The sequence below is a fragment of the Trichoplusia ni genome, chromosome 12 (assembly GCF_003590095.1).
Source record: "Trichoplusia ni isolate ovarian cell line Hi5 chromosome 12, tn1, whole genome shotgun sequence".
NCBI classification, from domain to species: domain Eukaryota; kingdom Metazoa; phylum Arthropoda; class Insecta; order Lepidoptera; family Noctuidae; genus Trichoplusia; species Trichoplusia ni.
In genome coordinates, this window is record NC_039489.1 from 12,854,533 (window position 1) to 12,880,183 (window position 25,651).

Below are 25,651 nucleotides of genomic sequence, written 5' to 3' on the forward strand. Positions count from 1 at the left end.
TTTATCAATGAATGCCTAACAATAATTTAAATCGTTATTCATTGGAGATAAGGATAATTATGGTTATCCCAGACCTACATAGCTTAGTCACGCGTGTTCGACCAGAAAAAGTTATACTGGTTCTGTTGCATGCATATAATTTAAATATTAATTGCTTATATACTGCAAATGAAATTGTTTACTAGAAATAACAATTTTTACGAGTTAAGACTAGAACTTTGTGATAACATAGGTGTTTATTTGGTACTGCCGGGGGATTATCCGAAAGGGTAACCGCGGCCTCAACACAATAAACGGCAAAGGAAGGATTATGGGTGGCTTAAGTCAGATAAAGGCTGACACTCTCTTTCGCTTAACCCAAAGAGGGAGGAGTCATTTGATGATTATCCGCCAGGAAAAAAGGTGTTTAGTTGTATCCTGGTATTTCTTCGCATTTTGTCACTTGGCACTTCAATTCCATATGGATAATACATACTATTTTTCATAGAGGCCGTCGCGCATCGCTTGAAACCTGACCTGTTCTGATTTGCACGAAACTGTTTAGCTAAGCGATAGCTGTTTTAAACGCCGCGCTGGTATGTAGCGCATGTTTCCCCAAATGCACAAATACATTATGCGAAAGTAAACGCTTTTTATTTCATATATTGTTTAAAGATACTGTAGCACAAACCGCAATCTCCTCTACAATACGAACTATCTTTAAGAAAAAACCTAGCCTGTATTTAGGATATAGGCATAATAAAAATAAACTTCGTATGCTTCCATTCTTTTCATATGCCTCTTTTATCATCACACAAACATGGTTACTAAAGAAATCAGTTGAGCACTCATCTCATTATCCGGATACAAATAAGACGTATCTTCTATTTGTACGGTAAATACAAGGCTTAATCTCGTGACGTCATAGGTCAATAGTACAGTCAGCAACAAAGTTCTGTAAACACAAACTGATTTGCAAAGTGCTACTTTATACTGGCATGTAGGAATTGGTATTTAGTATGTTTTAACTATACTAAAATTGAAATCAATTAAAGTATATTTTTATGATAGTACAGCAACGATGTTTTAAAATTCTGTTTGCGTTAAGCAACTCCTGCGTCTGACAGTACTAGACTAGGTAATGATAGGACAACCAGACAGATTCGCGGGTCACTGACATCTGTCTTAATATATGCCATAACATGTATGTATGTATGTCTTTGAGTGGTTCGCTCTTAGTCATACTTAAACGATTAGTGCAGTTGCTAAGTGGACTTTTTGTTGTGATACTCATGGTACAAATATTTTCGGTATGCAGATATTCGTTGTTTTTACGCAAGAGATATTCGTGTACATAATGAGAAGATATGTGCCAGTTCTATTCAACGTTTGTGGTAACACTTTGGTGAGTGAAGTACATGTAATACTTGGTTCTGTTTTAAGTATACCTACTTATAACTATCTTTTCTCTGTATTCAAATAAATCAAATTCTCCAGAAAAAAGCATCAGCACTGACAACATAGTCAAAGTAATAACCTGTTCTTAAAAATGAAAGATTTTATATCCAGATTTTTTAGAATTAGTATTTAGAAAAATGCACTCCCACACTAAATAATTAAATTCGTGTGTCGCGGGGAATTCTCAATCACTCAAGTCATATGCACAAAGAGACCCAGAATATGATCAAGCGTCTGTAGATGACACAAATGTTTGTCAAATGAACACATAACACGTCGCGTACTGTGGAATTAGCGTGGTGACCTACAGTGATCAATAGGCTATCCTTGCAGATTATCTTGTCCATGCATTAAAACAGCATTTAAATATGACACAGTATACATTTCTGTGTCACTCTAGAGATGCTAAGAACGTATTCACGTAATATGTCAATAGTAAACATTATAAGGAAGTGAGTTCAGTCAGGTAATAACTCTTGCGCAAAATATCACGAACCGTGAAATAGCGAGCCTTTAACTGCCTCACGCATGAACGACGAGAGGCTTTCATCGTGTCACATACGATTGAATGGGGCAAGTTTGTAAGTGTGTGTATACTTCAATAAGAAGACCATATAGGTATTAAGCATATGTAACCAACTGTACCTACATATGTTTTATGAGGTTTTAAGCATATGTTAGAATGGTTCAGTGGTTCAGTGTAATTTGAAAAGCCACCTACTAATCGTTTTTACGTAATAATCACTGGATACAAAATCAATATGGTATTTGACTAAGCGATGACTGATGTTCTCTTTTTAACAATCTGACGGACTGTCTGTTTTGTTTAAGTCAAAAACTCAATTCAAGTAGGACCAAGGGCAGAAAAAAATTTTGATTGGTAATTATGTTCTGAGTCCGTTTGGAACTCGTATTTTATTAGGCATACTTACACAAAAACAAACATACAAACTGCATATCAGATGCAACTACTCGTATGGTTGACCCAAAAACCATTTATCTAACGTTTCTCTTTATCACCTCATTCCAAGTTATCGATAACAGCGTAGACATAATGACTACGATACTTTTTGGGAAACACATAAAATGTTTTAAGTGTTGAAATGGGGGCGTTGCCGCCTGAGGTCACAGTGTTAGCAGGTCATTGCCAAATTAAATTGAAGGCTAAATAAATGCGATTATAGTACCCTGATATCTCAATGCTTTAATCAGACTGTCGGTGACATTATTGTTGTCAAAATTTTATATTTGTTACATTAAAGTGCATACTGATAGATGCGTTTCTAGCACAGTAAATATAATTTATAGCAAAATTAATGCTTTGTAAGCATTATCCATTGAAACACACACAATAAAAATTAATAGGACTCATCATCGTGTCAACAGTTTCTATTAAATCTATCTACAAAACAAATACACAAACATGCATTACTTCAAAGTTTGATTTAAATCGTAATTCGCAATATATCAATATACAAAAGGCAAGACTGCCAAGAATTTAAACGGTCTTTAAAACCAAACTGTTATTGCAATAAATTATAAGAAAATATAAAATTTGAGCTTGAGTTGGTAGCTCAGCTGTGGAGGTCACGGGGGCGTTGACCTTAAAGGTCACCGGCCAGTGTGGGCCATACATAATGCACACGTGAGTTGCGAGCCCGGAAAGTAGCCGATGCCGATATGCACAGTATTGTGTAGTGGCCGGACTTACGCTCAGATGGACATCGTAATCCGTTGTCGGGTTAGCTTTAGCGTAAGCTAGACGGAAGGCAGACCAGTAATGAAGGTGCGTGAAGGTTAAGGTTGATTCGTCCTCTGCATTTCGCGAAGTCGATGTGTCGAGTAATGTTGTACTTACTTTTCAAGCTTTACGGTTTTAAATTCAGTTAAATTTGAGAATGAGTAAGTCGCGAATTACTTCGGGTATGCGATGACAAAAAATCTTAATGGACTGAAGAACTTTCTCTTATGAAAATATTCTCGTAATACTAAGTTAGTGATCAAAAATCTTCGATCTACTTCAGCTACTGCACGAACGAAATTTAAAAAAGAACGTTTAAGCGATTATAAAAGACACCACTCATTAAAACAAGTTATCCGCAAGTCATCTCCCCCAGACATGGAAAGAGACATCCTAATATAGAGCATTGAACGTATTATTGGAGTTTTGCGCCATATAAGCCAGTAGGGCGCCAAGATTGCTTGGCAGTCGGTCGGCGTACATACGTAATGACGCGGAAATCGTACTCGGAGCGGCAGCACCCTTGCATAATACCAGCCACGACACTACTACGGATTCAAGTTAACGGAGACAATCTGAAGTCGTAACTTGCAATTCAAATAGTAATAGGGATAATCAGGGATGTTTCTGGATTACTGGATCTACTAATTTTGTAACTACGTTTAGACTAAGTTACATGTAAAGGGAGGTTGAAGGGGTCAAGCTCCAAATGTTTGTTTTAAGGTAAAAATATCAATAGTATCTAGAGCATGCATTTTACAACAAATAATTAGTATGGAAACTCTTTAAGGCCTCGTTAAGAAGACGGTTTCTTAGGACTCACACACACAGCTAATCTACGGCTGCTCGTCAATAAACAATATTCACGCAAATATTTATTTATTTGCACTACTTATACATAAAGAATGTACAATAGCGGACTTGATGCTTGAGGCATTCTCTACTAGTCAATCACAGAGTGATGTAGAGATAACATAATATTTGTTGTCATGGAAGTGCAAGCTTTAATGCGGACGTTAGAATCTAATAAATACGTCCACAATCTGCAGTTAATTACTGAAAAACTGAGATTCACAGTAATACTAATTCTCCCCAAGATAGAAGCTTAGCTGAGTTTGGGAGTCAATGTAAAATTACAAATAATTTAATATTGAAATACTTTGACTTGAAGTTATGATTTTAAGCAAACAGGAACTATTTATTTGTTCCTAATTCATAATACGACATTATCATAGAAGAAAACCGTCCTAGCAACAGCCAGTACCTAAGTACCTACAAGCATTTCAGCACCAATATTTCAAGATATCCGCTAGAAATGTTTTATAGTAGGGGTTACGAGTTTCCATATCCAACCAACATCTACGACATGCCATACGTTATCAAAACGTTTCCGTACATGAACACACACATAAAATTCACGAGACGATTCTAGATGCAATATTATGTAAAATATTGAATTTCGGAATGTTTACTTCACATCACATCGGGGATATTGTAACTACAGGGTACCAACTACCTACATACCTTGAGTTCCTGTTTCCGAAGTCAGACAGAAATGTGAATTGAAACAAAAAGAGTCACGAATTTAGTAATTTAATATATTTTTTCTTCTGTTCCTTGCTTCAACTGAGTCCTCGTTCAAAATGCGAAAATATCTTGACCAGTATAAACTATAAAATCCTATTTAGTAAATACCATGCGGGAATTGAACCCGACGTGCAAACAAAATGGAGAAATGCAATTCATCAAATCATGATTCATTAAGTCGCCACTTGGCCAATGTGAAGTATCGCATAGTGACCGTATCTTTCATCTCATTCAAGTCTTAATATAGCTTTTAATTAATCCTTGTTACATGTTTGCAAAACATCACGCATTCTATTATAGTGTTTTACAAACGTGCTTGCAGATGTACAATATTTCGAACATAGGTTTTCTTTATTATTTTGATCGCCATGTATTATTTGACATACACTCAAGTTGTGTTTCTGTGTATTTTAGGGAGGCGGGATCATTGATTGAACAAACAGCGAGAAGAGGACGCTTTTAAAGCTGTCAGTATAAACAAATTGCAAGAATTAATCAACTCCTTGGAGTCCTTGGTTCTACCGCGTCAAGAATAATGTTTGCAGTAAAACATTGTTATTTCTTATAATTCTTTTTCATTTGCAGTATATAAATACGTTTATTATAATGATCAAATAATGTTTCTACATACCTTGAACCCCGCTTTTGTCTAGAAAATTGCTAAGTTGAAATGTTGAATTACTCGATGCTAGATATTGTGTGAACCTCTGAAAATAGAAAAAAACTCTAATTAGCATTATTGTATAAAATTAATTATTATATTAATTACCTATAGAACTAAAAATTGAAGGGATTAGTTAGAATGGTATTATAAATTACAACATCAGAATATAGACAGCTAAAATACCTATATAACCTTTTTAATTAATGTGCAGAGACCTATACCAATCACAAATATATTCGTGATCGGATATCCGATTGAATAGGGGAACCCCTTTCGGGAGTCCGCCTACACAAAAACCTCTTAGTAAACTCATCCGATATTCCTAAACTAATAAAATATGTATTTTGATAAACAGCACACGAGGCCCTTTGGTCCCAATGGAAATATTATGATACGTTGTGTAAATATTTGTGTAGAATATATTTAGACGGAAAATGGTTTAGTTTCCGGAGCATTTTTGGGGCCACTATTTTTGGACGATCAAACTTGTAACTTGTCTGTTGGTACCGTTTGACGCCCTTATGAGGGGCCTTCTAACTGCCAGATCAATCCAAAAAAAGTTACTTTGACGAAAAACTTTTATAATAGATTTTACGGATTGTCAAGAAGTATAGGTCACCAAGCCCAATGAGCGCAACAAGTCGACGGTACAATCTTCGTGAAGAACAAGCATGTGTTGTGCCCTAATGTCGTTTTGAGTCAGGGTATCTTTCAGCATATGACTGGAATGTGTGTGCAACCTTTGCGACACAAGGATTATACTTCCTACAGTGTGAGTTGTTTCATTGAATAGAAAAAAATCCAGATGCGTAGACTAAAAATTTTGTTTGAGCCAAACCAGCAACGTGTTTGAGTCATGCATGTTTGATCGTGTATCTATCCCTTTAGGTTAAATGTCTTTTTGGGCGTCTTTTGTGTGTTACGAGAATGATAAACCGAGTAACGTTCTTTGTAGAAAGTCTTTTGTTGTTTAGCGTATCTTCATGTGAAAGAAAAAGTAATTCGGAAATGTGTGTTGGTGAGCGCCATTAATCTCGGCCATTACACCCGTGTTAAATTATTTACAACATAGAACAGCATCTTGCTAGGTATACGCACACAGAAATAGCAGCAATTGAATCAAATATTTATGTAAATGTGATCTTAATTGTATTGCATGGATAGGCGAGTGGCATAGGTCTCCACGATTATATTATGTAGAAGTAACACAATACGGTATAATAAGGTTTACCAGCATTTCTTAAGTATTAGTACTTCTGGAAAAAGCTTTATAGAATGTTGGCAAAAAATCCAGAGAGATGAGAAAATGATTAGTCAAAGCAAAAACGTTTGATGTAGGTTATATGGCTAGTGATGTTTTTATTAAACGATAGTTCCCTACTCCCATTGAACCTAGACAATGCGAAAAACAGTTATATCTCCTACAAAAACAATATAGACCTATTCTTGAGCCATATCGTCATCAACATCAGCCCTTGTTGTGCCACAAGAGGACATAGAACTCTCTTATTACTTACATACCACAATTGAACTAATATTTCATAGGTCCTATTCCAGTTTCCTTGGATAAGTATAGTTTTATCGTTAACCTATCTTGCATGTTATTTGTTTTCCTTTCCGTGCCTATTTTTTTTCCACAAAAACACATTGAATGCTCCGAATGCTCTAAAGACAGTTTTGGTTTAAAAACCTCTGTTACCGAAGTTGTAAGGAAAACAGGTCGTCTATTTTGGGAGGGCAATTTTAAAATAAATCGCTCTACCTTTATCAAACCTTCGTTCTTTTATAGGGTCCAGTATTCCAGCCTCGTTTAGCAATAGCAAACGATACAATACGTGCCCGTAATAGATCAACAAACATACGGACAGGGCCACTATAATTTGTGTTACGTCTTCCACTTTACATATATTTAGTGATTTTACACACAGATATCTAATCATATAATCGGTGAATTTTTAAAACATTATGGTATAAACAATCCAATTCTATCTCAGTGAAATTGGCTTCATTTTAAAGATTAAAATAACGCAATTACTTATCAACGTTATCTTCTTAAAAGACCTTTTGAATGCGCAAGGCATTTAATTAAAGCACCTAATGATTTATAGAAGATTTTTCTTAATAAGACACCTATTTTTTTCTCACAGAACTCTCGGCGAAGACTAAACCCACACTTGACCGATATAATAACGAAGACTGACGCCTCTGCGTCGTAGATATATTATTATACAGTGGACCTTTGTAGTTCTATTTCAAAGGGAGGCACTCAATAATTTGTTTGAAATTATTTTCTTTATAAACAACAATTAATGTGTTCAAAAATGTTCGTGACACGCCATATTTAAAATGCATGGAGTATACCTGTCTCATTTGCTCCTTCTATTAAACAGATGATTTCGATAGATGTATAAAACAATAACTGGAACTAAACCATCAGGGATTAATATCCCTATCCATCTCCTGTTGGCAGTAGATGGGTTATGCCATAAGAACGTGATACGTGAAGAACGATTAGTAAGACGTAACGATTAGTAACTTTGTTTACGTATATCGAATAATATTGATATCATTTTCACGGGTTTTTTATACATTATCAAGTTTAGAGGCCGCATTTACTAGGGATGTGTAGCTATATGTTCTTGAGAAGTAGAATAGCTTCATCAATGTAAGACTGCTTAAATGACACAACAGTTAACACACACGACTATAAAGAAAATACAAATCTGACTTAGAATAGGTAAATCTATGCTTGACCGCACTTAATTTTCCTATATTCTCTCTCAGGTTATCTATTTTCTTCAAGACTATAGTCTTGAAGAAAATAGATAACCTGACCCTGAATATTACCAACGGAATCATGATTACCACTTATAGAAGTACCACTGAACATCGCTTCGTACATACAACGTTTATTGATACAAGTGGGCAAATTGTCGACATATTATTTGCTGTAGTTGTTATTATCAATCGTTCTTGTTATAATATACGTGTACATAATATTTAGTATTCACTTTAAATTGTTTAGTTAAGTATTTTCATGGTCTAACATTGGATTGTTAGATATGATACGTCACGCAGAATTTGACTGTTCGATAGTTCCAAAAAGTTTGATAATATTAAATCATTATTTGGACATGGTTTTCAAATTGGTTCACATTTACCAGATAAATCTTTGAGCATACGTACACAAAAATATGCGGAATAGAACAAAGAACCAGTTCCAAGTTTTTGAGATCAGTTACAATTAGAAAACTTGAACCTTCTTCGTTTAGTAAAGCTTTAAATACTTAACAATAACTCAATCCTGTGGTTAACTAGAGGGGTTAAAGCATTTCTGCATTGCGCAACTTGGTATCTGTAATTGAATTACCCGCTTCAATCAATTAATTACTTGACAATAATCGATAAGCAGCAAGAGGTAATCCATTACAATTCCGTGAAATAATTTCAGCAGGAAATGACGAGGAAAGGCAAACCTACAATAACTCCTGGATTAAGCAAGAATAAGGAAACTGTCACGGATGATACATTTGTTACAGTAACTTCGCGCTTTTACCCTTGGTATATACATGCCATGTAAACGACGCTGTTTCGGCGGCTTATTACACAACAAGTGTTCGAAGAAGGATATTATTAAATTTTCTACACTTGCGATCGTAACTCTCGTGTTTGCTTCGTCGTTTCTTTTCAAGGTTTACACCCAGTAAGGGGTGACAATTGGAAATGTAAAACGAATGAATTTGACATGCTAAAGTGATATGATTTATTCTATTTGAAAAATAAATTGTTACATAAAATGGTAAATCGGTATGTAATTCCAATTATGTATATTTTTGAGTCAGGGGCTAAAAATATTTATAAGAACAAAATCGCACTCCTATCGAAAAGTGCTTTTTCTTATTTTCTAATACAATGTTACAGTTACACTAATAAAGTGACGCAGCCAACGTTTCACCGGGTTAATTCACAGCGTAGAAAACGTAGTGTAAATTTAATTAGTGCTATTCTGGTGGGCTGATGAATTCAGACGATAACCTCCACGATACCGAGTCACTGTCACACAGCAATTACATGCGGCTGTCAGTTACGTGAGAAAGAGGCTCTATATTAAGTCATTAGATTCATAGAAACTGTAGAAAAGTCTTGAGAAGTCTTCAATTATAGCTTTAATGTGTAATTGTCAACGATTTACCTTAATCAAAGCAGTAAGATTCACAATTTACCACAACAGCAGTGCGGTCAAAGCAGTTATTACTTTGACCGCACTGCTGTTGTGGTAAATTGTGAATCTTACTGCTTTGATTTTAAAGACGATATCACCTATCTATGAAAGTGTTGCTACTAATGGACAATTGCATAAACCGTTCAATGAAAATTATAGCAAATTCCTTTTAGCACAAATCGACACTTTACAGACGATTTTCAAAAGGCGAAACGCTGTTTTTAATAAGTCTTACAAGGACGACAATATTCCAAATCGATCACCAAAATCATCCGAGAAGCAATAATCTTGTAATTTATACCTTTAACGTCCTATCGTATAAATATCGATAACTTTTTTTTATACCTATGTTTTCTATACTACATTCAATTCCTTTGCTAGAAGGAATTTTCCACAAGAATTAAGAGGTTTATTCAATCTGTGGTCCGTACTCGAACCCCTATCAAAACACTTCACGCGACTGGCACTCGCTAATAGACGAACGAGGCGGTTATTCAATTGACAAGACGAGCTCAGGGCTTAAACGATTGGCATTCTGCATTTACGAGTATCAGAATGACGTTTTTGATGTTTTTATGATAAGAGGATAGATGTAAGAGTTCACGCGTGAAAAAAAATTGTTTCTACAATTGGATCTACGTAAAAAACTTGCTAATCCATCCTGTGGGCCTAGAGTTTCGATTCTCCAAACAATGTGATTATGAAGATTAAAGCAATTTCAACTTTATTTTCAGATTATCGCACAATCTGTAAGCCTTTGACTGTAAGTCTTTGTTCACGGCGGCTGGCATGACTTAGCACTTTTGACAATGAAATTTATTAAGAAAGTAAGTAGAATAAAAAATATGTGTATGATAAGACCTGCTATCCAAACAAGATAATAATGTAAACATTATGAAACAAGGTGGTAATATGATAATCTAAAAATAAAAAGAAACCATAGAATACCCTTTGAATCTCATTAGGTAGTGAAATCATCAATATCGGACGAAGGAATGCGTTACGTACACTTGCCAAAATACTATAAAAGATAAACTACTGTTATTACGTACTTCGCTGCGCTTGCGCCGGTTTTTGTATGGAAAATTAATAGCCGTAGCGTGACGGGTTAAATTAATATTTGATAAGGCCCGAGTTTGGATCGGATAAAAATTGTGTAACAGCAGCTGAGAATAATTTCTATCAACTCATATATGATTTCGTTCGGTTGAGTGAATATAAATATATGGTTATGCCCTCAATATATACAATTACGATTTAGAAAACCCTATATTAGACTGTTCATAACCACTAATTAGACTCTTTATAACGAAAGGCAATGAGCGGTGACCAACTGCCCATGCTTACTGTATACAAGTATACCGTTTTTAAATAGTCTCAAAAAAGATAACACAAATTTATATGACAACAAAAAAACCCCTGTGACGTATATTTCAGAAACGCGTAAACAAGCTTTTTAAATTGGCAACACTGCAAGTGAATATGAATGCTAGTGACGTCAATGGTTATTTTTATTTTGTGCTGAGATGTCGTGGAGCACGTTACGTAGCGCCGCGCCTCTCAGCTGTCATAGTATTACGACATGCGCGTCGCCGTGATTAATTACCTTAAGCGCAGAGGTCAGGCAAGCGGCTTCTCATTGAAGCTATGAAGATACCTGACTTGCATGCATGCGGAAGGGAACCTCTGATATCGACATATCAGAGGTTTCCTCAGATACCTCATTGGTCCATACTTTTACCGCTGAAATTTTGCTTGCTGTAAATACACATACCATCTAACCAGCTACTGATAGCTCTAAAGAAGTTTATATTTCTATAAATGATTTATCAAAATCAAAATCGATTAAAGTCACCCAATTACGAAACCAACGCCCACTTTAAACATCTAAACTTGGTAGCATTTATGTCCAAAACAAAAACACTTTCAATTTCGATAGGTATTCCATTTTGGGAGATGACAAATGTCACGACCTTTATTAATTCGGCGAGAAATTGAGTGATTCACATCTATCAGTAAAGAGTTCACGGTCGATACTGTTCGACGGCATCGTCCTGAATCTAGATATTGGGAAGCACTTGATCATTAGCTTCGTTAGTGTATCGAGGTCGGGTAGTGGCAAATTTATATGCTGCATGGCTCTCACATTAAATAGTTATGAGATAAAAAGTTTCAACTTGAAACTTTGCAGTGAAACATCGTGAAAGACTAGAGGATGTACGGGTTATTCGGTTTAGTAGTTTAGGAAGCTGAACGGAAACTAATAGGAAACACGAACCATGTAGACCTAAGTGAGCGATAAGAGAACGAAAGGGAAATACCCCGCACTGATTATAAAGCGATAAAAAGAACGCCTGATACAGGTTGACCTTACAGAGGACCAATAAACATTCTGGCTATTATAGCTAAAACGTGACTCATTCATAAATACTAGGTTTTATTCACAAAGTACACACAGTTGCTTTACGTGGGAACACAACGGCACGCATATATACATAAATTACAGTGACAAACAATCAGACAATACCTGCGTTAACATCTATCTATACGAGTTATTACAAAAGTTTTGAAAAAAATTTTACCTTGAAAACATACATCCTTGATGAAAATTACTTAAATTCATAAAATTTTTCTTTATTCTAGGCGGTGTTCATCTTTGAAGACAGATTTTCAGGTGGGATCAAAAGCATTCAGAGGCATATCACAAGCAGTAACGCATAAAAAAAGACGAGAGAATGATTAATAACACGGATCTCAGACAAAATGGGCATAAAATTGTGTGGGGAAAATATTGCCTCGAATAAAATCCAAACAAATTCAAGGCATATTTCACCATGAAAATGCTTTTATGAATAGTCGAGAGTTCAAGACGCAATTTGGCATTGAGAGCCCATTAAAATCGCCAAACGGGATGTAAAGAAAATGAAATCGAATTTCAGTTTTCTTTTATTGTAATTATTACATCGATATATGGCTATGGGAATATTACGCGCAGATCGTTTCGGGTTTTTTTGATAATGAAGTTATAATTTGCACATATTCTAAATGCATAATAACATTATCAGCATTTGGGTCACATTATATTTATTGTGACCATGAACAGTCTGGACTTAGCGGAAACCTAAACGCCCACAACACATAATATGGCAACGGCAAAACTATATCGAACAAACATTTAAGTTATTATCCTAACGTATTAATCCTGGTATCTACAATATAAATTATGTTAAAAAGGCATAACCCATCTTTGTAGATGTTTAAAGGAAAAATAGCGATCAGGATTCTCAATCTATTGATTAATAGATACAGAAAACCGTTCTCATATTACCAATTCCGAAAATACTATCACTGTGAAAAAATTTCCATCGGAAAACAAAAATACCAGAACTCATTTTATTATTTCAAAACATTTTACAAGAAGTGAAGTTCAAAGAAAAAGTTACAAGTTTCTTTCTTCAAATATTTTAGGGCCATGAAAATAGTTTCGGGTGTATCGTTGTAGCCATAAATGGAAGGTATTTGATGTTCCGAGAACAAGTACTTGTTGATACTAAAAGAACGCATAAACATGGGCGTTGTGAGCAGAGTTCATCACAATACTATGTCAAATACCCCGAGTTTGTTTGTTTTTCGGAAATAAACACAAGTGGTTAGGAATTGCAAAAATATGAAATTATCAAAAATCAAGTGTTCAAATTTCATATACGTACAATTTGAGTAAAAATGCTCCACATTTTAACTCGGTATACTATAAAAATAACTCCTCGCATTTGTTTTGCCAATAGAGAACACGATTTTATAAATATAAAACAACGTGTAAACAAAAAAGCATATTGCAAGGGTTGCCCCCTTTGCAACCGCAATCAAAATGATCCTAACTCATCGACGGAAGTTGAGTCATAAGAGGGTTACAACCTAGACCCCTATTCCCAGACATGGGGTTACAGGTTACAAGTGTAGGCAGGTATACTACAAAACCCCTCAAAAATTTTCATTATTTTCCAGGAATCCGGCACTAATAGCAATTTCGAAAAGAAAAACGCGAATAGAAGTTTTATGAACCAATTGTTCGTTTTGTGAACACTTTTGACTCTAAGAAGTACCTCAGAAGAACTGACCATTGAGGTAGAAACTTGTATGGGGTATAATTGTTAAATTAGTTCCTTACCTCATTCCCATATGCTAGTAGATGGTGTACCGTTATTAGAGCTTTGTACACTACCACCCAATTGGTGTTTTGTGTACGTTCGACCAACAAGTTGGCCAGCTGTGGTATCGAAACGTTGGGCTCGTTTGTGCAGTGGACTAGATCTGGAAAGAAAGAAAAACAACGGGTTATTATAATTTCAAATTCATGATTTCGGTTAGAGTGCATTAAAAATAACACGAGGTCAAAGATGTTTTAAAACCGAAAAACTCTCTTGAAATTTCTCCTGAAAGCCGAGAAGCTCAAAGTGGTTTAAAGAGTAAAAGCAGAACAGTACTACAAAGATTTGCTGTCGATCCGTCTGCCACCAAGCTGTAGGTACCTCATAAACCCTAACCGCTACGTTGGACGGTTGTTACGAGATTTGTTATTCTTTATCAGGGTTTGGTATATGGATAATGAAAATAATACGCGACTTCATGCTAAGACTATTGTTCATCCAGTTGGTTCAGCCGGTCTAAAATGCTGCCTTCGATAAATTTCAGGATTTGGATGTACCAATAACACGCAAAGCTAAGTTGTAAAGATGCGAACGTATTATGTGAGTGTTGTGCAAGACGTAAACGTCTGACAGCGACTTTTATGATCACTATAAATATAATAAACTTTTAATTAATGTCATAGTTATAGGTTTTATGAGACAGGACAGTGCGCATGTACAACAAGCTTTAGGATATGTTTTTGTTTATATTGTAACTTTTACTGTAACGATAACTTAAGAAGCATTTTGACAAGATTTGAAGACTTAAAATGGGTAACATAAGACAAAAAAAGAGCTAAACGTTGGACAACTAATCTTTATTAAATTTTATTGATGCAAATAAACGTTCTGATAAACTGTAGATTGGCAGGTGCCTAAGAAAACAAACAGCCGCAGATGAAAAAGAACAACAAATCAAACAATTGTCGTAGTTTTATCGTAATAAAATAAACAAAGCATTAACATTTACAAAAAATAGGCAAAATATTTTTGTTAACTTAATACACAGCTCTGCTCTATCAGCGAGAGATAAAAAAACAGATGTAATTAATACGTAACATGACCCGACTAGCAATTCCAGACACAATTTGGAAACATCACGCGATTACTGATAACTTAAAACATAACTAAACTGTTAACTGTCATCTAATAATGTACTTATCCATACTTTTCGTATTTGAATTACAAGTGGGGGTTCACAATCATTTTTCCATCACCCAAAAGCGTTTTGCTCTTTTTGAAGTAAGGCAAAAGGGGTAATAAATTAACTCCTTAAAACGAGAGGGTTTTGATAAAACAGTTATAATCTAACGGTAAATTAAAGGATAACACCTCACGAGGCTCATGGAAGGTAGACACGTTTTCCTAAAAGATTTCAAAATATAACGAAGCCAAGTAATTGTAATAACAATCATGCTTTAAACCGAAGCCGTACATTTCATATTATTATTTAAATGTTTCTGAGTGATTTCAAACAAAACGTAATTTTGTGGAACAAAGAAATCGTTGCGATAGCAAATTGGCATCTATCAACTTATAAATACACTTTGCATATTAATTATAATTGGTTTTTAATAATTTCGATGTCTCTAATTGGTTTAAAATTAGGCAAAAAATTTACAAGTCTCTGAAATGCTCAACTTTGTTTTAAATATTAACAACTTTGGTAGCTTGTACACGAAGTATCGCAAGCTCCAACTTTAACAAGTGTCATTGTTGTTGTCATTGTCATTTGATGACGCTCGATACCCGTCTACGAGGATCTTTGACTACTATGGTTGCTTGAAGACTAAAATCGCCATTGCACCCAATAAACACGTTGCTTCTGCGCTCAAAAATGGAACTATATTGCACATAATATGATGTTTACACTCAAGATGTAAAATGTCAAAAACTATACTATCAATTACGACGGACTGTGATTGGCAATTCGTCAAATTCGGTCAAATTGATGTTGCCATTACATGTCTCGATACATTCACTTTAATAAACATTGCAAAACTAACGGGTATTCGAAATACGATTCAAAGCTCAGACCATTACCCAATTCAGGTTTTACCAAACCTATTTATATATTAAAAAAAAACGATTACATCACATAGAAACAACAAAGATGATATAACAAGTTAGAAGGAAAGAAGCAGGTTTAAAGCTACAAATTAGCAAGGAGTTGGTATTTGCTATGTGACCTTTGGCTCGGCCTAGTCAACCCATCCTTTTATGTTATATACAAATTATCTAAGTTATACTATCTTCGAGAGGGAACTCGACCGATATAATTTGATCCGTGGTTCGAGGCCGTTGCCCTATCCCCGGATGACGTCCTTAGGTCCCTATGACAATGCCAACTGTGGGAATCTTGGAAGTTTTATTCAAGTGTTTCGAAAAAGGATATGTTTTAAACTGAAGCTGGAAAGTTTACAGACTGTTTGAAAACTTATAATTCCCTTGAGATTTCTGCTGCTTACATATTAAAGTCGGTTTACGATAGTTTCAGAATTAATTGTAGGTATTCAATATTTATGAATAATTTGTCTTAACAGAATTAATCCTTAATTGTTCTGCTACCAAGCTACAAAACAAATAATTATTTCCTCGTTGCCCCGGCGAACTACGTACCGTCCAACAGACAAAAATTTGGTAGCTCTTGCAACTTTTCCACATTTTATCATCGTTTAAACATCGCCTGGACTTTCACGAATATTACTAGAACAAATGGTTCAGCCGTTTTCGGGTTTTAGCGAGACTAACGAGCAACAATTCATTTCTTAAACATAGAAACTACCAATTTTGCTATAGGATGTTAAAATAAAATTCAGTAATGTTGGTTCCGACATGAATCGATTAGCACCATCGCTAAGTGTTCGTCCTTGTGTGCATAGGGTCGTGATACTATTTCCGGATAAAACAAATATTTTGACTTGTCAGTACGTGGAGGATTTGGGTTTTCAGATTAGAAACTTTGCATTACGAGCCCCGTCACAAAAATATATGAGCATTGATAAAACCATTTTCACAAGACTCGGGTATTAGGTATACTGGTTTAATTGTGACTTTGGTCTCCATAGAATAGTAAATACAAGTTTGGACAACATCAATGCTTCATTTCATACGTTTTTTGCGTAGAAACAAACAGTCGGTAACACAAGATATAAATATTCATGTCTCTATGGCCGAACAAGCGAGCGTAAAATATTTACCATAAACATACTTTGTCTTTTACTCACGATAATTACATGTAAAGTTTTTTGACCGTACTTTTTTAGTAGTTGTTATTTGACGTAGTAGGAAACATTGTGTGATTTTTAATATTGATAGTAGACCTATAGATGACATCGTTGATGTCGAAAATAAGACTGGTTTTGGATCCAGTCTTAATCTGAAATGGAGGTGAAGTAGAAGTATATAAAGGGATCTTTGTAGTACTTTGGAGAATTTTACTCACGATATTAATAAATGCTATAAATGAGTTTTGTCATGAAATACGTCATAGGAGCATTGGCATATTCATAGCTGATGGGTCTGCTCATACTGCCATTCATTAGTAGAAAGCTGAACATTCAGCGGTATTGACGCATCGCTTAACCATGCTAAATATAAATTATAATGCTCGCATCATTTATTAGACATTGAACGTGAACCAGTAAACTGTATGCATAAGGACGACCATTTTACTTCGGTAAATGATTTCAAGAATCTTGTAGAATCAATTCTAAAGCATTCCAAACACGGGGTAAAGCAATCAATCTTTAAAGAAATAAACAGCACAAATGCGGATACAAAGTGTTACAATCGAGGACGGTGATTTTTCGTGCTTTATAAAATGGACGAAGTAAAGGAAGGATAGCTTTTCAGACAATGGGAAGAAAACGTTGGCCTTACATTTGACTACCCTTCCGATTGAGTTAGTTCGAACGGATCCGCCTTCATCTGATCCTCCTGAAGGATCAGTATTATTTAATATTACTTTTTATTCCTAACCGATCCCCCTTGAAGCAGGATCAGAATTAAATATTAAAAATCGATTCCTAACGGATCCACCTACCAATTACAAGTCAGAAACAAAATGTAACTATATCTAAGTTTTTATTTGTTGGTAGATCACTAAATTAATTATAAGTAGGTACCTATATTAAGGTACCTGTGAAATATAACAATATTGGCAATTAAGGCTCTACCACTTATATTGCTAACTTATTTTAAATAAATTGATGAAATAGTGACATTACTGGATATGACCTTGAAACCTTGGTAACATTTTTTTACCTGCGAAATGTGGTGGCGCGGCACAACCAATCAGCGACGAGTGTCCGAGGGCATTTCTAGCAGTTATTCATAATTATAGTTGTGACAATGCCACACAGCTCGTTATCGATAAAAGGATGCCGCTCGGATGCATTATTTCCTTAACGTTTCTCTTAATTACCTGTTATTGACTACCGACAAATCCCTTATTTATTGTTGTCACACAACACTAGAAGTGCAAGCGAGAGTTCGGATATATCTATAAGTGGGAGCGAGAGATCAGATAAAAATGGCTTATGACTCGGTTCACATGTTTGTAATTTAGCTCAATCATAGTACTCCGATTTACCCTGAGTGAGGGGTTATCTCTGTGTATAATTGTGTATTAGTGTCTTCACTTTGCTTTTTTGTAAAACAATCGCCGAGAAATATAATTTTATATAAAGTGTGTTAACTAGATAAGTAGGTAAGTACTTTTTTACTATCCTTGTATGTGTAGAGGTGCATGAATGTCCTTCTTTTATTTTTTCTTTATTTAGTATTCATTAACATGAAATAAGTAACAATTGCTTATATTATAGTAATTAGGCGGCCGTATGGTGCCTAATTACTATAATGTAAATAGAATTTCACATAAGCGACCACTTCATCTCCTATTGCAAAATAACTTTTCTCGATACTGTATAATAAGCTTAAAAAAAAAAGAGAAATTTTAGTTATTTTTGATAAGTTAGATGTTAGCGTAGCAGACTTTTAAGATATAAGACTATTGCACAGGATGAATTAAATTACTATAACTTTATTGCTTTTAGAATGTCACAAGATAATAGTCAGCCGTCGACTTCTGCCAACAACTCTGGAGAGTTAACATTTATAAAAAGGAATGGTGGCATAGTTTTGTTGAGAGCCGGTCACCAATACTCCAAGAAGACAGATTATAAAAGTGGATGTTCAACGTGGAGATGCATTAATTGGCGCAAAAAATGCCAAGGATATATAAATATTAAGGTAAGTGTTTTTTTTTTGTTTTTACTGTGTGATGGTTTAGGTAGGTAATTATGCGGTCAGTGGGTATCCTGCTCTTTAAAAATCCTGAGATTGATCTAATTTATTTAATCGTTATTTTAGGAAAACAAGATCATAAAAGAAACAAATCATCAATGCGAGCCCAATGAAATTAATAATGAAATAGCTCTAAAGCTACATGAATGCCGAGAAAAAGTTGTATCCTCAAATTTTTCACCAGTAACCAACATTTATAATGACCTTGTGACAGAATTTAACGATTCAGGCATGAATCTCTTAAAAGCGCTTCCAACATTCGAAAATATTAAAACCACATTGTATTACGCAAGAAATAAAGAAGCTGGTGTTTCAAAATACAATGTAAACAGCCCGAAGAAGTAACAATACCATTACAGTTTAAAGATTTTGTTTTAGCGGATTACTATGACGAGTCTACCAATATCAGAATAATTGTTTTTGGTCACTCTGAAGTTCTGAAAAACATAAAAAATGTAAATTTTTTTTTGAGTGATGGGACTTTTCCAGAGCTGTCCAAAACCATTTGTCCAACTTTATACCATCCATGGTGATCTTGGGAGCGATGAAGAACATACGCGAATAGTACCTATTATGTACGCATTACTTGACAGAAAAAGCGAAGAAGCCTATACAATTCTTTTTCGGGTAATAAAAGACCATATCCCAGAATGGAAACCAGTGAAATACATGACAGATTTTTGAAAAGGCAGCAATGAACGCAATAACAACAGTCTTCCCCTCAGTCGAAGTAAAAGGGTGTTATTTTCATTTTACCCATAATGTATGGAAGAAAGCCAAATCGTTAAATTTAACTAAACAAAAGCGACTTCGTAGACATGTGGCACTCTCTGCTTTACTACCATTGCTACCGCGACAATTTATCTCAGACGGTTGGTGCTATATAATGGAAGACGGTCCTGATTCAAAAGAAATACAAGAATTCAACGACTACATGGTGACACAGTGGTTAGAAGACGAAGCTTTTGTAGACATTTGGTGTGCTCATAATCAACGCCACCGCACAACCAACGCTGTCGAAGCATGGCACAAAAAACTGAATAGTTGTCTTCCGAGTCATCCCAACTTGTACCAAGTTTTGAAAGTGTTAAAAGACGACGCAAATTTACAATGCATCAAGATTAATCAGGTTAATTTCGATATGCCAAATTCAAAACGACGTTTACCCAAAGACGTTGCTGCAGACAAATGGTATGAACATGTAACCAACCAACTTTTGGCAGAGCAAATTACGGTTGGTCATTGCTTGGAAAAATTTAGATTATGATTAGGTGCAGGTAGTACCTACTCTTAATCTAAACTTATCTGAACATTTTCCAATTTTTTAATCACATTTTATTTTTCCGATTTTTTTTTCTTGTTTTATATTATCTAAGTTACTAAGTACTTCAAATATTTACTTGTAGAAATATTATTTAAATACTATAGTAGGTATTTCAAATTTTTTTTATTCCGACAAGCTGTTGCTTGTGTTGCTGTTGCTAACTATGAAAAATTATTTAAGTAGGTACCATGTTTTTTTTTAAATGATGCCTTAAATTGTTAATTTTGTGATTGTTATATTTTTTACTATTGTACTTTACATTCTGTGATTTGAAAACTGATTGTGATATTTTAATGATAATATACAAATTATTATAAATAAAGTTGATTTTTAAACAAACAAACCTTTTTGTTCTGACTATTTACCTTTTGTAGAATGCAGGGGGGATCGGTTAAGAAATTCAAAATACAAGGTGGATCCGTTAAGAAACTATTAATAATAATTACGCTAGGGGGGATCAGTTATGAGGGATCCGTTTGAACTAACCCTTCCGATTTACGTAAAAGGAGCTCATTCATTCTTTCTGTTTGTAATCGATTCGTTCATCCAAGTGTCCTTGAGAATACATTTAATCTGGCTTCAAATTAAGATCACGTTTTATTACAGGAAACTAGCTCATTTCAAATGTTTTACTTACAATTATTTGATGAAATAAAACTGAAAGGGTGTTGAAATCGTAAAAGTAGTTTGTATTTATTTCACTCACGTATATAGAGAGACCCTCCCTTATAATACAAACTGGTAACTTGTGATATGACTACATATGGCGTCATTTAGCGTGTGACCTTGAAATTGGTCCAAGGCTATGAACCGACCACGCCATTGTCAGTGATATTTTTCATTACCTCGTGCGTGATGAGACCAAAGTACCACTTTCCCATTTCAGAGGCAACAAACGCAAACATAAAATAACAATTACGCCACGTCGCCACGGAGCTCGGAGGTCAGAGTGGGTAGCGTAACAAAATCGTTATTATTTACCGCACTTGACCTGAAAATTATAATATTACGAAAATTTTAATCGAATTTGTAACCCGAGTTTACGATATTTCAGCATGAAAAATTACTTAAGTTACGTGTCGTGACTTTAGAGAAAAGTTGAATTTGACGGTCATTGGGAGAGCCGTAAGCACGGTTCAACCAAACTGAGTTAATTAAGAAGTATCAAGTAAGGTTAAGCACAATAATATATTTCCTCGAATAACATGTTTATTAGAAGCAAATGACACATCATTACCTAACATTCTCTCCTGTATTTCTGTAGTAAATCCGTTAATGTAATTTTTAATTTAAAGTCTAATAGTTATTCGTTCATTTAGGGCTCATACAAGTATTCGTTACAAAAAAATGATTCATTATAAAAAGAAAGAACACATAATGACAATAATACATTTTGGAAGTAATGCAGACAGCCAGACATATTTTGTGCAGTATCACCCTAAATGCGGAAAATAAATTTTGCAAGGGAAAAAAAACTTAACTGTTATTTCTTAAAGCTGAAATCTAAACGGGCGGATGGCGCCAGCGGAGGCGCCACCATGCCAAAGTAACACGTCATAGGCACTTTTATTGAGCACAGCCTGGCTTCGCCCGTCGTCTAGCCTATTGTTAATTGTCATCTCCAAAACATTCAGAGTTCAGACATAGGGGAGGAAATGTGTGGGTTGGAGTGGTTCAATATTCTCGTCGTATAGTAATTATACAAATGCTCAACAGCGAATGTACTGTCGTTATTTACGGAAAACGTTGATCAAAGTTTTGACAGTGATAAATAACTTCCTGCTCTGTAATTTTATTTTGAAACTCAAATATGAACATTTAAAAGTCTAAGGAAGGTCAAAGGTTATGTTTCATTCCTGGAAAGTTGCAACTAATGTTTGCATGGAGACTGAGCCGCAGACAGGAGGCAAATATTTGAAAGAGGGACTGAGTCACGTCTGAATGCTAGTTTTTTTAAGTACCGGGAGAGAGTATAAAATCTAAGAGTCGCTTTCAGTTTGTTATCTGAATTTTATCATGAATCTTTAAATTAAAAAACAATATTTTAGAAAAATGTCAACGTACACATTTTCCCCAGAAATGTTGAAAGTACAAGTTAAAAAAATAGAATAATTAAAAGGCGCCAATTTAAACCTCCGTCTGTAGCGAAACCGGGACAACCTACATAACTTAGCGAGATGTGGCCAACACGACGTAAGTTCCAGACAGTCTAAATGAGTTTTTGTTCGTTCTAGATTAGATTGACTGGAAAAACCTAACATTTGGAAAAACTACTAGTATAGTAGGCTGACAAGAAAAGTATATATCCTAAACCTCCTACAATATGATCGATCGATGTATCGACCGATGTATCGATCATATTGATTTTTTTAAATTATCAAATGTAGATAAATGAAATACTTCTTTTTTGTGAAAACTTTGTCTTGCATTTACGTTTTAAAGTTAGTCGTTTTAAGAGGCTCGTGACCCAATTGAATCACATCCAAACGACATTAATTGTCTTTAATTGTTCTAAGTGGAGTAATGTGTTACAGTTTCACAGAATTCCAAAGCATGCTTCCCAATTTGTGACACATACATGACACAAAAAATTCGAGGTACTAATTAATATGTAAGAAAACAGAGCTTTCGGACAAACAATACCGCTGGAAGAACAGAACAATTACTACTCGAGTCATGTCTAAGAAATTCAGGAAAGAATATTCACAATATATGAGTTAGTTCTTCCGTCAAAATATAACCTTAAGCAGAGAGAAATACTATAGTTAATTAGTCGACCAAATAAAGCAAACGCGGCTAATTGATGGACCCAAAACCATTTCGAACCCAATGAATGGTTATTTAATCAGCTAATTCGCAAACCTATATCTACTAACATTAACAGATAACAGAGTCAGTATTAAGGACATTCAGTACCCGAACAAATTTGGCAATGGGTTTAAAATTTACTAAACTTGACCGGAAATAATTCCTTGTGTCTGATCTTTGATTGAATTTTGTTTTATTCAAGGCTAACTAGACCTAAAAATGGACTTGCTAGTTAGAAGTGCAATTAAATTAGAATTTGACTAGCTTTAAAGTGTTAAATCCTGTTTGCAACATACGTAATTGCATAAAAGTTTGATGTCATCACAGGAATCTTTCATTTAGGTGTTCTCTACTATGGGTGCAGGGAACAACCAAAAAACATTCCTCAATGTTCAGGGTAAGTGGCAAAAGGGGCGTAGAGCGTATTTTTTTTCTGAAACGGTCGAAATCTAACACTGTGCCACGAATCCGTTCTTGAGCGTAATGCCTCAAGATACAAAACTAACAAAATAAAACACGACCTTTTAGTCAACTTCTGGTTACATAACATGCATTGATGTACAGCAAATATTCTTCCAATTTCGAAGCTTCCAGAGAGCAATACGGCGACAATTTGATATGATAGCCGGGCAGGAAACGGGCCTGTCCTGTTTATCATATTTCACTCCAATCACACCAATTAACGTCCCGACCAGATATACAACATTGTTTTTGTATCCAGTTGTGATAGAGAGATAGAATATTAGTAATACGAACACGATGTTACTAGTTCGTATTACAATATTGATTTGACAATTTATTAAAACTGTTTAGCTTGCGAATAGTGCAGTAGGTAGTCTCAATTTAATATCTCCACTGCCCTTTTCAAATGTCAATGGCCATGAAACCTCAGGCTTGCGCTGTTTGCTACAAATTTTATAGTATTTCTCGTATAGTAGTAACGTAAGAAATATGAAATTGCAGTTGAAGAGCTTTCATCAAAAGTTAAGACTTTTTTCTGGGTCCCTAAAACTTAATCGATTTTACGATTCAATTATAACGGCACGTTGACAGGGTCCTTTTGCATAAATGGGATAACAGATCGTTACCACGTGGCGTGCTGAACTAGACAGCTTCTTGCTTTTGCAGAAAAGATGACATTTACTACCGACTACCGTGCAATGACTACCGACTGGTGTTTAGTGGGCATAACAAACATCGTAAGACCGACTGCCGATTAAAATGTTTCTGAAAAACAATTGCCCTAATAAGGCCACTATTGCAAATTATTAGTAAATAAATTAAATTATTAAGTTATTTACCACTCTCAGGTCCTTTCATTCGGTTTAAGTCAATCAATTTGAAGCCCAAACTGTATTTTTTTGGTTTAATAACGTCGTCACAAACTTATTTAATGTGATTGCAGACTACGTAAGACTGCCTTACTCCTAACTCTTAATTACATTTTCAAAATGATTCAGTCTTGAAAAAAAACAGGAGAAAAACTTTGTCGTAGTCAGCTGTCTGATCCAACTAACTAGCCATTAGCTTCTCCGATCAATACAAACATTTATGAAGCCTATTCTTGGCGAGATACCGACGGGTCACAATAGTCACAATATAAGGTTTATACCATCGGTCTATACGTACGTAGATATAGAAGATCGAGACGGCGTAATCCTTTCACTGACCCGCATATTGTTATAACTTTTTAGACATAACAGGTCTCCCATTCATGGATAATTGAGTTCAGACTGTATAACATAACATGTACATTTACCTCATAGCTTATGGAAGTCAGAGGAAATAGTCCTATCGTAAACATACTGGTGTAATCTGTTTTCCGTAGTTATAAACTTTGTTTATAATAAGATTAATGTTTACCTACAGCTGTTTCAAATAGTTTGTATACATTTTTATCTTGAACAAATCTCTTGGCCTCATTAATAAATGTTACTTGGAACTGGTTTATTACATAAATTGGTATTGATTTTTCCTTGTACTGAAATTAGTCACTTAATGTCAACAAGGAAAAAGTAATTCACACGCCTTTACGTAATTACAATAAAGAACCTAGTTAAAATCACTATTAAACCATTTTTAATTATTGTATCAAAAGGCTATTTATTAGCAGAGTCATTTATTTTCGCAGACAACCGCAGGCCAAGTCGTCTTCTACTTCAACATAAACTACACAACGGTATTAGTCGACGCCACCATATAAAGAGAGAACAGTTTTTCTTATGTTTCTTGAGACAGCTTACATGACGAATAACAACATTGTACCCTTCGTACAAGACGTCTAAACTGAGTCTTCGTCTTTGACGTGTATCAGTTCTAATAAGATTCTATGACGGTAGTAACAATTTAATAAGATCGCGTTTTAAAAAATTCT

At 34.9% G+C, this 25,651-nt stretch overlaps 1 protein-coding gene across 5 annotated transcripts in view; it reads right to left on the reverse strand.

Moving 5' to 3' along the window:
- Positions 1-25,651, reverse strand: part of LOC113499322 (phosphatidylinositol-binding clathrin assembly protein LAP) — a 43,025-nt gene that overhangs the window by 14,951 nt on the left and 2,423 nt on the right. For all 5 annotated transcript variants that reach the window (XM_026879749.1, XM_026879746.1, XM_026879751.1 and 2 more), the window contains exons 2-3: positions 13,820-13,962; positions 5,397-5,472 (exon numbers count right to left, since the gene is read on the reverse strand). In XM_026879749.1, the coding sequence (XP_026735550.1) occupies positions 5,397-5,472; positions 13,820-13,962 (219 nt within the window). The remainder of the gene's footprint in view (positions 1-5,396; positions 5,473-13,819; positions 13,963-25,651) is intronic.